General features: G+C 37.1%; 1 protein-coding gene across 1 annotated transcript in view; it reads left to right on the top strand.

Moving 5' to 3' along the window:
* LOC136255267 (hemicentin-1-like) overlaps window positions 1-13,634 on the top strand; it is a 79,060-nt gene that overhangs the window by 64,144 nt on the left and 1,282 nt on the right. Inside the window, exons 16-19 of the mRNA XM_066047993.1 lie at window positions 6,896-7,195; window positions 7,244-7,561; window positions 8,411-8,707; window positions 13,311-13,598. Of these exons, the coding sequence (XP_065904065.1) occupies window positions 6,896-7,195; window positions 7,244-7,561; window positions 8,411-8,707; window positions 13,311-13,598 (1,203 nt within the window). The remainder of the gene's footprint in view (window positions 1-6,895; window positions 7,196-7,243; window positions 7,562-8,410; window positions 8,708-13,310; window positions 13,599-13,634) is intronic.

A 13,634-nucleotide genomic window follows, 5' to 3' on the forward strand; every position in this document is an offset into this window, starting at 1 on the left:
GAGGCCAAACAAAGCAGCGTACACAAAGATATACAGAGAAAACTATCGATGGTGAACAGACTTAAGCTAAATCCCATCTTCATAGATTGCTTCACTCATGAGTTTTGAGATTAAATAAGCACCTGCAATTTATTTGCTGTATTGTTGCTATACAAATCAAATTTATTCTTGTTCCAATTGTCTAGCATTATAACTCATGATTATTCACCACAGAAGGCTGAAACTTTGGCTGTCCACTCCTTTGTTACTATAGATAACAGAGAAGCAATAAAATGGAATTCAAGGAATGTGCAAAACAACCGGGTTTTGCTTAGCTGGTCACACAGTAATTATAAGCATTCAACACATAAGCATGATAAAGGTTGTATACACGTACATGTGGTGGTGTATCAACACTTTTAACTGTACAGATGGTAATCATATGTATTGCAGGCTATATACATCTAATCAAAAACAGCCAAGCTGTAAAAAAAGGTGCGGCCCCCATAAAGGCCATGGTGAAAAAAGATGTGAAATCCAAGGTGGCGGCCAAGAAATGGCTGTGATGGTAGGTTAATGGTTACATTTTAATAACAACAATTCAGGTGAATTTGGTGCCAAGACCAAGCGGCACAAAATTCACCTGAATTGCCGTTATTAAAATGTAACCGTTAACCTACCATCACAGCCATTTCTTGGCCGCCACCTTGGATTTCACATCTTTTTTCACCATGGCCTTTATGGGGGCCGCACCTTTTTTTACAGCTTGGCTGTTTTTGATTAGATATCACTTCTTTTTGTATTAGTATACTGCAAAGCCGGCCTATGGCTGGCTTTGGGGCTTTTTTAACCCATGTGTTTTTTTCTTTACTACAGGAAGAAGAAAAGAACTTAAAGAAGAATTTTAGTACTTCAATTATTTTTGATTTTATTAGTAATTATACAAATTATATACATATATTTATTACATGCTCATTATTCCCCACAGGATATTTTTTTGCAGCTGATCTCTCTACTGGGTGACTTGAAATGTAGCTGAACTATATACAGGATAGTTTCTTTGTAGCTGAACTCTCTACAAGGTAACCTCTTCTAGCTGGTCTCTCTACAGGATATTTTGTTTCTAGCTGAACTCTCTACAGGTGATTTGTTTGCAGCTAAACTCTCTACATGGTGGTGTCTTTATAGCCGAACTCTCTACATGATGGTTTCTTTATAGCTGAACTCTCTATAAGGTGACTTCGTCTAGCTGAACTCTCTATAGGGTGATTTTTTTGTAGCTGAACTCTCTGCAGGGTGATTTGTTTGCAGCTGAACTCTCTACATGATGGTTTCTTTGTAGCTGAACTCTCTACAAGGTGACTTCGTCCAGCTGATCTCTCTACGGGGTGATTTGTTTCTAGCTGAACTCTCTACAGGTGAATTGTTTGCAGCTAAACTCTCTACATGGTGGTTTCTTTGTAGCCGAACTCTCTACAAGGTAACTTATTCTCTACAGGGTGATTTGTTGTAGTTGAATTCTCTACAACATGGTTTGTATGAGGCTGAACTCTCCACATGGCGGTTTCTTTGTAGCTGAACTCTCTACAGAGTGATTTATTTGCAGCTGAACTCTCTACATGATGGTTTCTTTGTAACTGAACACTCTACAAGGTGACTTCTTCTAGCTGATCTTTCTACAGGGTGAATTGTTGTAGCTGAACTATCTACAAGGTAACTTCTTCTAGCTGATCTCTATACAGGGTGATTTGTTTGAAGTTGAATTCTGTACAGGTGGTTTCTTTGTAGCTGAACTCTGTACATGATGGTTTCTTTGTAGCTAAACTCTTTACAAGGTGACTTCTTCTAGCTGAACTCTCTACGGGGTAATTTCTTTGTAGGTGAACTCTCTATATGATGGTTTCTTTGTAACTGAACTCTGTACATGGTAACTTCTTCTAGCTGATCTTTCTACTGGGTGATTTGTTTGCAGCTGAACTCTCTACATGGTGGTTTCTTTGTTGCTGAACTCTCTACAAGGTGAATTCTTCTACCTGATCTCTCTACAGGGTGATTTGTTTGTAACTGAACTCTGTACAAGTGCGTTTTTGTGGGTGATCTCACTGCAGGTTGATTTGTTTGTAGCTGAACTCACTAAAGGGTGATTCTGCTTGTAGCTGAACTCCTTGCATTGTATCTAGTTTCTAGCTGATCTCTCTACAGGGTGATTTGTTTGTAGCTGATCTCTCTACAAGTTGATTTGTGTGTAGCTGATCTCTCTGCAGGTTGATTAATTTGCAGCCGATCTCTCTACAAGGTAATTTGTTTGTAGCTGAACTGTCTATAAAGTGATTTATTTGTAGCTGATCTCTCTGCAGGTTGATTTGTTTTAGCTGAACTCTCTACAGGGTGATTTACTTGTAGCTGAACTCCTTACATTGTGACTAGTTTCTAGCTGATCTCTCTACAGGGTGATTTGTTTGTAGCTGATCTCTCTACAAGTTGATTTGTGTGTAGCTGATCTTTCTACTGGTTGATTTGTTTGTAGCCGATCTCTCTACAGGGTAATTTTTTTGTAGCTGAACTCTGTACAAGGTGCTTTTTTGTAGGTGATCTCACTGCAGGTTGATTTGTTTGTAGCTGAACTCACTAAAGGGTGATTTGCTTGTAGCTGAACTCCTTACATTGTGTCCAGTTTCTAGCTGATCTCTCTACAGAGTGATTTGTTTGTAGCTGAACTCTCTATAAGGTGATTTATTTGTAGCTGAACTCCTTACATTGTGTGTAGTTTCTAGCTGATCTCTCTACAGGGTGATTTGTTTGTAAATGATCTCTCTACAAGTTGATTTGTGTGTAGTTGATCTCTCTGCAGGTTGATTTGTTTGTAGCCGATCTCTCTATAGGGTAATTTGTTTGTAGCTGAACTCTCTATAAGGTGATTTGTTTGTAGTTGATCTCTCTGCAGGTTGATTTGTTTTAGCTGAACTCTCTACAGGCTGATTTGTTTGTAGCCGATCTCTCTACAGGGTAATTTGTTTGTAGCTGAACTCTCTACAAGTTGATTTGTGTGTAGCTGATCTCTCTGCAGGTTGATTTGTTTGTAGCCGATCTCTCTACAGGGCAATTTGTTTGTAGCTGATCTCTCTACAGGGTGATTTTTTTGTAGCTGACCTCTCTTCAGGGTGATCTGTTTCTAGCTGATCTCTCTACAGGGTGATTTTTTGTAGCTTACCTCTCTTCAGGGTGATTTGTTTCTAGCTGATTGCTCTACAGGTTGATTTGTTTGTAGATGAACTCTCTACAGGGTAATTTGCTTGTAGCTGAACTCCTTACTTTGTGTCTAGTTTGTAGCTGATCTCTCTACAGGGTGATTTGTTTGTAGCTGAACTCCTTACATTGTGTGTAGTTTGTAGCTGATCTCTCTACAGGGTGATTTGTTTGTAGTTGATCTCTGTAAAAGTTGATTTGTGTGTATATAGCTGATCTCTCTGCAGGTTGATTTGTTTGTAGCCGATCTCTCTACAGGTAATCTGTTTGTAGCTGAACTCTCTATAAGGTGATTTGTTTGTAGCTGATCTCTCTGCAGGTTGATTTGTTTTAGCTGAACTCTCTACAGGGTGATTGCTTGTAGCTGAACTCCTTACATTGTGTCTGGTTTCTAGCTGATGTCTCTACAGGGTGATTTTTTGTAGCTGAACTCTCTTCAGGGTGATTTGTTTCTAGCTGATCTCTCTACAGGTAGATTTGTGTTGATTTGTTCATTGCTGATCGCTCTAAAGGTAATTGATTTGTTGCAGTTGAACACCCTGCAAAGTGTTTTGTTTGTAACTGATCACTCTAAAGGTTAATTTGTTTGTAGCTGAACTCTCTCCACAGTGACTTGTGTGTAGCTGAATTCTGTGTAACTGAATTCTCTAGAGAGTGACTTAATTGTAGCTGAATTCTCTACACAGTGCATGACTTGTTTATAGCTGAACTTTCTTCAGTGTGACTTGTAATGTTCTGAATCTCTATAGTGGTATATTTGCTTAACTCTCCACATGGTGACTGTCTTCTTGCTGAACTGTCTATAAGATTAACTGTTTGCAGCTGAACTCCCTACAGAATAACTTGTGATGTAATAAAATTCTATAATGGAGTAAATAAATTAGCCGAATGCTCTATTAGGGTGACTGTTCTATTAGAGTATCTCGATCTCGCATTTGCTACACGGAGTTGGCTTTCGAATCATAACTCAGTGGTTTGTAATCCGATTCTACTGTACTACTGCAAGGACTTTCTATGAAGATTATTCCAGCTATATACCGATTTTCAGCTCATTGCTCTCAGCGGTTTGCCTAGTAGGCGTGAAAACTAATACTTTTTTATTCATAAAAATCGATCGCGTAATTGTGACACAGGTTGGGTTTTGTGTCATATCTCCGTGGTCTTTACCTCGATTCCTTTCAAACCACCAAAAGGCACTCCTACGATGGTTACTCCATCTACATAGCAATTTTCAACTCATTTCATGAAGCGGTTTACCCTGTAGGCGTGACAACAAATCGATCTTGTTTTACGCGAATAATCGGTAATAACTCCTGAACCATTCATCGGATTTGTACCAAATTTGATGCTAGGAATCGCCTTTGGACTCCCTTTCTGTGTGCCAAATTTCAAGGCGATCGGAGCACGCGTTTGCTTGTTATAGCAATTTTTGCAAGTGTGCGAAAAGACGAAGAAGAAAAAAAAAACGAAGAAAAAAAACAACGAAACTTTGGCAGCTCGTATCTCGGAAATGGCTTGAGCGATTTCCTTCAAATGTGGAATGTAGACTCCCTTGGCTGGCGGGCAACTGTGTAGCAAATTTGGTTCCAATCAGATAAGTGATCACCGAGATACAAAGGTGTGAAAATGACGTTTTCGTTCTTCCTGTCAACATACTCACGGGTGTGGCGCGCCGGCTTCTTGGGCCGCACGACACACTACCGTGTGTCTTGATACATGAAGCAGGTATGGTCAAGTCATCAGCATGAACAGGAGCGACGATTATACGTTTGTGCCTTCATTCACAGGTGAATCTATCCCCGGTTAGTTCATGTCTCTAGACCTCGTAGTTTTCGAGAACATTATTTTTATTTATTAATTATTTATTTATTTATTCATGATGTAATTTTAACCGCATTTCGTATTATCTTTAGTACTTGGTTGTATAATTATTACTAGGACCGCGTCACATACAACCAAGTACATACACCAACATGACAGCCCCTGGTGAGGCTATTAGGTGGTGAAGGCACGATCCCCAAATCAACTCAATATGTCACAGTAGTGACAGATACAACACAATAGTGGCATCATAACTAAAGGCCACCAGTAGCTAAGTGTCAGTACATCATTGTTGTGGTAATGGCACAGTGATTTGTACATAGTATATGTAATGATGTATACAAAACGTACAGGAGAGAATTATACATTATTGCAGTATTGTATGCAGCAATACATTATAGGCAACATCAACAGATAAAAATTATTAGCGAATATACAGTAAAGTATCAACATCAACTAGAGCTAAATAAGGTTCATCAGTGGTGTAGCAATGGCACAGTGACGGGTGTCACACTATAATTATGCATACACAACTTGCAGGAGATAACTACACAATACTGTAGGAGTATGCAAGCCAGATGAACCAGATAAAGGAAGACAGCCAAGCCAGCCAGAACCTAGTAGTGGCATCTTCAAGTCAGCGGAAGTGGAATAAATTGATATTCAAACAGATGAGCATTTTACAGTGGTGATAATCTGCTCATTTCAAAGTCCTTTTGCATAAACACACCCTCTGGATGGCTCATGCACATTGTGTTGCAACAAGTCTTCTTCATCACTGTGTTCTTCACCTTGTTAGGATGGTAAGTAGTGTTTGTCATTAGTTTAAGCTTCTTGTGTAAATTTCCCCTCTTAGTTCTCCTACCTTTTGTGATGGTTCAGTGCTACAATGAATTTCTGTATCTTTACTGTGACATTATTCCTCTTCATTGTCATCAACAATAGCTGAGAGAATAACAATGTCTTCCATTGTCTTCCACATATTTATATCTTTTCACTGCTCAAAAATAAAATTGTGCCTCCATAACTCACATGTTATGCATGCCTTCGACATGAAGATATTGTGTGCTTATAACTCTTGAAACATGCTAACAAAAAATCTTGGTAGTAGGATAAATCTGCCAACTAAGTAGGTGTGTTGAATAGACCAGCTAATTCCAGAATACCATACACTCTGATTATTAAGGGCACATGGTTAATATGTGTATTAACTGTTAAGTGCACACAGTATACTTATACTAGACACTTGTTTATTTAGTGCAAATAATTAAAATCACTGCATGCTACATAGAATAGAAACTGAAGATTAGCAAAGCAAAACAGAAGTGTCAGAGCATACTTGATGTCTCACCAGGTATCTGTCTAACAAATGCTGCTGCTTGTAATAACAAGAGCTAGGCATGACTCGCCATTTCCTTGATTGAACAAAACATTTTATTGATTAGTGATATCTGAAGATATGACAAGCATGAATAACAATCTCCTAGCAGAAACTCGTAGTGATCATTTCTAAGTGCATGCGCTTAACAAGTATAGTAAATTTCACAACCAACTGTTCAAAAATTATAATAACCACAGTCTACTGTAGAATGTGTTGGTGTTGGGTACACATTACCTATGAATTGCATTACATAAAACATTGCAGTGAAAGTAATACATTTAAGCTGTGAAAATCAGGCCCCCTCCCAAAAATAATAAAACAGGACAAAAGCGTTGTGAAATCAAAGGTGGTGGCTAAGAAATGACACTACAATGATGTTTATGCCACTATTTTTGTGATGACAATAATCATTAAAAGTGATTGGTATTACTAGGACATGTGATGTATTACTATATCAAACCCCTGTAGTTCCTCCAGCTATCAGTTCAGAAGTGATGGACCAAACACAAAATGAGACAGACACAACTTCTTTTACTTGTCAAGCTACTGGTGAACCAGTTGCTACCATCAGTTGGTACTTTAATGATGTTCTAGTGGATCTGGCTAATACTACAAAATATACTGTATCAGTGTCATCATTAAATGTCACTACTAACAGTAGTACACTAACAATAATGAGTGTACAGTCATCTGATGTGGGTACCTACACATGTAATGCTACTAATGTAGTATCTAGTGACACTAGTTCTGGAATACTAACTGTTAATGGTGAGGATTATTCTATTGTTTAAAACGTGATCATTTGGTATTTTATAGTATCACCAAACATTACTACACCAGTGGAAGGACTAGAGTTTACTATTACTGAAGGAAGTAATGGATCAATCACATGTACAGCTACAGGTTATCCTCCACCAACAGTTGTATGGCAGAACAGTGATGGGAGTAGTCTAAGTGATATGAGACTAGTATCTGGTAGTGAGGTGATGTCATCTACTGGTATTGGTAATGTGACTAGTGTAAGTGTAGAACTGATGGTGACAGGAGCTATGAGAGTAGACACTGGAATGTACACATGTTCAGCTAGTAATATTGTCAATAGTACTACTAGGAATATTACCATCACTGTACAGTGTAAGTTAATAAGCTGTTGGTATTTAAATGTACAGGCAGTTTTTATAAGAGGTATTTTCACTTCTGCAGCATAGTACCACATTTATCCGTACTCTTTCCAAGTACATTACAAAACTGGTGATTTATATTTGCAATATACTGTTAGTTACACCAGTTTAGCTTACACCAATACTTGCAAGATATTTACTTTATTTGACATCTCTGGATCTTGAAAAACAGCTAAAAATGAAAAGTGGATTTTTCTCAAGAAATTTAACATTTCAGCCAACCAGATGACAGTAACAGTGTCAACAACAGACACATGTGGTTCAGCTCCATCACAAGTTCAGGAAAGGGTGATGCTACACTTTATGGCTTCTCCTTAAATGTATGATGTAAATTTTGATTGACCGTAAATATTGTGTCAGGCATTTGATTTTGAAATAGTTTTTAGCTGGAAAAGCAGAGCTACAAATGAGCAAAATTTCAAGATTTTTGTGTAATTGCATCCTTGAGTTATCAAATGTTTTTGAGGATCCAACTCAATGTGTGCATACTATAGCTATTTCTTGAAATATATTATACTTATAATTTAAGCATTGCTAGAATTGGCTGTCACTACATGAACGTTGTGTTCCTTTTGTTAAGATTATGGTACACAGTATAGCTGTAAATGAAATATCAAACTTAAATTATGTAGTTGAATTTAAAATATTTATTATATGCATACACTATGCCCTAGCCTATATATCTGGTATGTAAATCCATCAATAGATATAAAGCAGTATTGTGTTCTAGTGATTTTCATGTCATTGAGTTTCACTTATATATTTTTAGTCTTTAAATTTCCTTTACTCATATCCACTACAGTTCCTCCAGCTATCAGTCCTGAAGTTATGGACCAAACAAAATATGAGAGAGACACAACTTCCTTTACCTGTCAAGCTACTGGTGAACCAGTTCCTACCATCAGCTGGTACTTTAATGATGATCCAGTGGATGTGACTTATACCATGAAATATGAGGTGTTGGTTTCAATGTCCTTTACCAGTACACTGAGTACCTTAAGAATCAATAATGTACAGTCATCTGATGTGGGTACCTACACATGTAATGCTACTAATGTAGTGTCTAGTGACACTAGTTCTGGAGTACTGACTGTTAATGGTAAGTCTCACTTCATTATATAATCTTGTGTCTACACCTGACCTTGTGCCATTGCCTTACATTTTAGGTTCTATGCCGTTTATTAACTGAAGTCTTATCATCAATTGCATTTAGGCAAAGTGTAAAGCAGTATCACTAAATATAGTGGGGGACACTGTGTATATGAACTGTATTTTGTATAGAATAGTGTCATGCAAGTCACTTTGTATAGTTTACTTGATGGCATGTCACATGAACTGATTAGGGGAGGCTTTCCTGTGTTTTAAAACCAAAAATGCTTGATATTGGTCTTGTGTGGTAACAGGAACAACAAAAATGCTTTGGCCAAAATGATGGATGTGCCTAGTGCTAATATCCATACAAATGTTTAGCCACAAATACTAGCTAAAGAATTTGATGTAAGGAGCACATTAAAAAGTTTAATACAGCCAAGAAGCCACTATTTGGCATGTATTTGTGTCTTAAGTGCATTTAAAAGTTATGAATTTTAAAATGAAGTAGGAATCAATACAATAAAATTAGTGAAACAGGATAATTATTTGGATGATGGTATTATAGCAGTGTTCTGTGGGAAAATCCCCACATTGGCATGTCACAACGATTATTTTATCCAATGCCAAAGTAGGGATTTTCCCACAAAATTATGTTATAATACATTACTTGTTTCACTAACTTTTATCGCTTGGATCCCTTTTTGCACTGATTTACTCAGCTTTTTGTTATAGCTAATAAAAGTTATAATATACACATGTGACTGTTCTATTAGAATATCAAATGTGGCTGTTGCATTAGGGTTACTGCATTATTAGAGTATCTCAAGTGTGCTATAGCCAACTGGAAATGTTTCTTGGGCTTGGTCTTTCCATGTTTTTCACTATGCTTCCAATAAGAGGCTTGTATTTTATAATCATTTGCTATAAGATCATTAATGGGCATGTTTCTTGATCATTATTGGTCCAGCTAGATCATAAAAGGGCGCGTCACTTAATTGTTACTGATCCGGTCAGAGTTGTAATGGAAAGTCTGGTACAGTGCCTACCAACTGTCAACCAGTAATATCTCTCAATGAGACTGTAAGTGCTTTAAATAACTCTGTAGTATCTAAGTAATAAAAGTGATGATATCGAAAATTAATGCCTCATAATGATTTCGTACCATGAAGAAGGTGACTAGCTTAATTAAAGATAAAAGGAAACATAAAGAACATAGGTAAGTACTTGTTGGAACCCCAGAAAGGTACATGCCACTGGTGAGAGTATACTATTGTGACAAAAAATGGTGGTCATACAATACATGCAGTAAAGCAAGCAGACTAAAGTTCAAATTTTGGTACTTTTTAAATGTTCATTATTGGCACGTTTATTAGGTTTAATGCTATAATTGATGATAGGTACACCAAAAGACTAGTTCATTAAGGTACAGTCTAAAGATATTTCTAGGATGGTTTTAGAGGTGGGGGCGTGCATGTCATTTTGGGGAATCCCTACTACTATGCTACCATACTGTATGATAAAGGGGCACCCTGGTTTTTAGAAACCTTATAATGTATGAAACCGCTGTTGTGTAATAATGACCCACAAAATTAATATGCATGGTTAGATTAGCAATGTGGGCACGCCTTGTACTAGAATAGCCACAATAGTGCTGTTAATTCTTGTTGGAGTGTTTTCACATGTAGAGAATACATTGTAACAACTCCTCAGGCTCTTGTAGAATAGAAAACCTCAAAGAAGGCTGTGACAAACATGCTACTGTGAAATCTGCATTGATTATGTAGCTTGTGCAATAATTGAGCATGAATTTTACCACCACACCTGCTGAGCAGGTTTTTTTCTATAATGGCTCATCGTAACAGGCTAAAATTTTGAGTACTAGTCATAGACAGACTAAAAAATATTCCCTTGTACAACCATCATGCTGTGCGGTTAGGCATTTAACAGTAGAACTGCTTTTTCCCAAACTTAGTGTGTGTTTTGTGTATTCTGTAGTGTCCATGTTGATGATAATACATGCGCACTGTTAAGAATCACTGGTTATCTAAAGGTCGGGGGAATTATTGCTTCATGTTTGCTTATAAACTTGCTTCAAGAAATCATCTTATAATATAGCATTAAAGATCAGATATATAGGTCCTTGCCTCCTCCTTGTTCTTAGCTCTGGTAGTCTTCCCCTGAATTCCGTATGGAAAGTTTCAAAAGTCTTAATAACAATAGTGGGTGGCCATTTGATAGCTACTTGACCACCAACTTAATCCCATAGAAATTAGTAGAATAGCTAAACAAAAAATGTACTGTTTTATAAAACACCAAACTTTACATAATAAAACATTTGCTCAGTCCTTACTACTTCACTGTGTGCCATTAAAACCATCAATGGTATCATGCACAAAGAACCCATTTATCAAATTCAAAACAAAGTGTTCGTCTGGGTCAGTAAATCATAATCATAAGAAGCACTAGAGTTGTGCTGTGTGGAACCATGCATGTGCATTGTACTACACTGGAATATTGACATCTTCAAAAAAACAACAAATCAGTCAAATTTAACATGCTTTGAAAGTGGCCTTTTTATGCATTCTAAGTTAAGGTGATGCTGTCCATCATGCAGCTTAGCTGTCAATCTCTGTGCACATCGACATGATTAATACTCATCATCTCTGACCGCTTCAACCCAAAGACAAGCCTGTTTACCAACTGCAGTATCCATCATACACTTACCTCTGTCCTTCTTTTATGTCCCATTACTTTCTCAACAACCACGTAGATAACATGTTTGGCTTCAGTGCTAGTTACAATATCACAAGGATCATTTGTAATCCTGATAGTGACTAGATTGATTGCAGATGCACTTCTCATATTGTTCTTTGCTTGTGACATGTATATTGGGTGGAACATTGCTGAAAATGAAGCAAAATGGCCACTTTGCTTCTCAGCAATATTGGTCATAGATACTCTGAAAGCTACATTGTAGACTAATTATTATGTCATCACAGTCTAGCCACAGAATTTTTCATTGCCATCAATGAAAAGGCCAATGCGTTACCATTTAACAGTGGCAATATTTATACCAGTGCAGCTGCCTCATATATCGCTAACAATTCCTTATGAAAAGGTAAACATGATGAGTGGTGGATTGTTATACAGGGTGACTTGTTTGTAGCTGATCTCTTAAGGTGGCGGCAATAACCCACACAAAGAATTAAAACATATTTTACAATTGTCTAGTACGAACAAGTTACAGTACATGTAACCAGAGTGATACCAAGGCCATCTAAGTATTTTTGCCAGGCTTCCTTAGACCAGAGAAGCATCTGCGTAACCTGCAAAGGGAATCATAAATGAGTTACTGTGATGCTGCTGTGATGCATTATCACTGCCAACAGTATAGTGGCTAAACTTACCACAAAGGTTGGATATAACAAGTTTAATACAGCAACATGTACAGAAAATGTACAGTGTATCATCAATGTAGTGATTGACAAAATTATTACCGAGCCTAGTATGATTTGGCAGTATAACTCAGTGATTTTAATCTACTTATGTAGTACGTACGTACTTTTTTCAACTCATTACATTAACTACTTTGTCTTGTAGATATGGCAAGTAATGGTTTTCTTATCAGTGAAACTCAATTGCACGTTTGTTATATGTGACCGGATCTGCAAAAAGATACCTTTTCTACACATTTTATATACCAGCAAACAAAATGATTTAATACTTGATTCCTTATACAGATTAACTTGCTCTTAGCATCAAAATGCAGCCAGATATATATACCTGTACTGTAGCTACACTCAATATGCCATGATAAAAAAGTTGTGAAACTTCAAAATTTTAAAAATGAGTCAAATTTTGTGTGTGAAAAGGGTACCTTTTCACAAATCAAGTCACATAATATGCCCTGAATGGTTGGCATTTTTTATTGCTGTTATTGCGATTTCTTTCAAACCACAGGAGGTTGCAGTACAATGGTTACTCCATGTACAGACCAATTTTCAAGTAATTCTTTCAAACTGTTTATCCTGTGGTGGTCATGGCAAATAGTTGCTTTACTATTTTTTCAAAAATTGCACTTAACTCCATTGTTCTTTATCCGATGTGTACGAAATGAGACTGCAATTGTGTTTCATTGTGCTCTTACTGCTGTCCAAATTTGAAGTAAAGCACATGCGAATTATAGCAATTTTTCTGCTTTTTCTGCAAAGATGAAGAATAATATAAAGAAACTAAGATGAAGTTTGAAGATGCACATCTCAATGATGGCTGAGCAGATTCGGCTCAAATTTTAACACCTAAGGTGTCCTACCCAAAAGGAGTTTCCACAACAAAATGGTTAATTTTCATTCAGGCACAATTGAGCCAGGGATGCATGAAAACAGCATTTTCTTTCTTCCTGTAAAACACACACTTGCCTGTCACACACCTGTACTGACAGTACTTGGTTGCACGGCATTGCATGCGTACTATTGTTTGTCTTGATGGTGCTTAGCATATAGTTAGACAGTTCGTGTCAGTGAGTACTAGGGATGTGAATGTATTTGTGATTATTATATAGTTTAGTTTTTGTACACTCAATCTTCAGTGTATTATTATGTGTACTGTAGTCCCTCCATCTATCAGTCCTGAAGTGATGGATCAAATACAAAATGAGACAGACACAGCTTCTTTCACTTGTTTAGCTACTGGTGAACCAGTTCCTACCATCAGTTGGTACTTTAATGATGTTCCAGTGGATGTGACTAATACAGTGAAATATGATGTGTTGTCTCCGTTTTCTGGTCTGAGTTTATTAAGAATCAGTAATGTACAGTCATCTGATGTGGGTACCTACACATGTAATGTCACTAATGTAGTATCTAGTGACACTAGTTCTGGAGTACTGAATGTTAATGGTGAGGATTATGTCATTGTGCATAATAATCAAGTGT

This window comes from Dysidea avara, chromosome 5, assembly GCF_963678975.1.
Source record: "Dysidea avara chromosome 5, odDysAvar1.4, whole genome shotgun sequence".
Classification (NCBI taxonomy): domain Eukaryota; kingdom Metazoa; phylum Porifera; class Demospongiae; order Dictyoceratida; family Dysideidae; genus Dysidea; species Dysidea avara.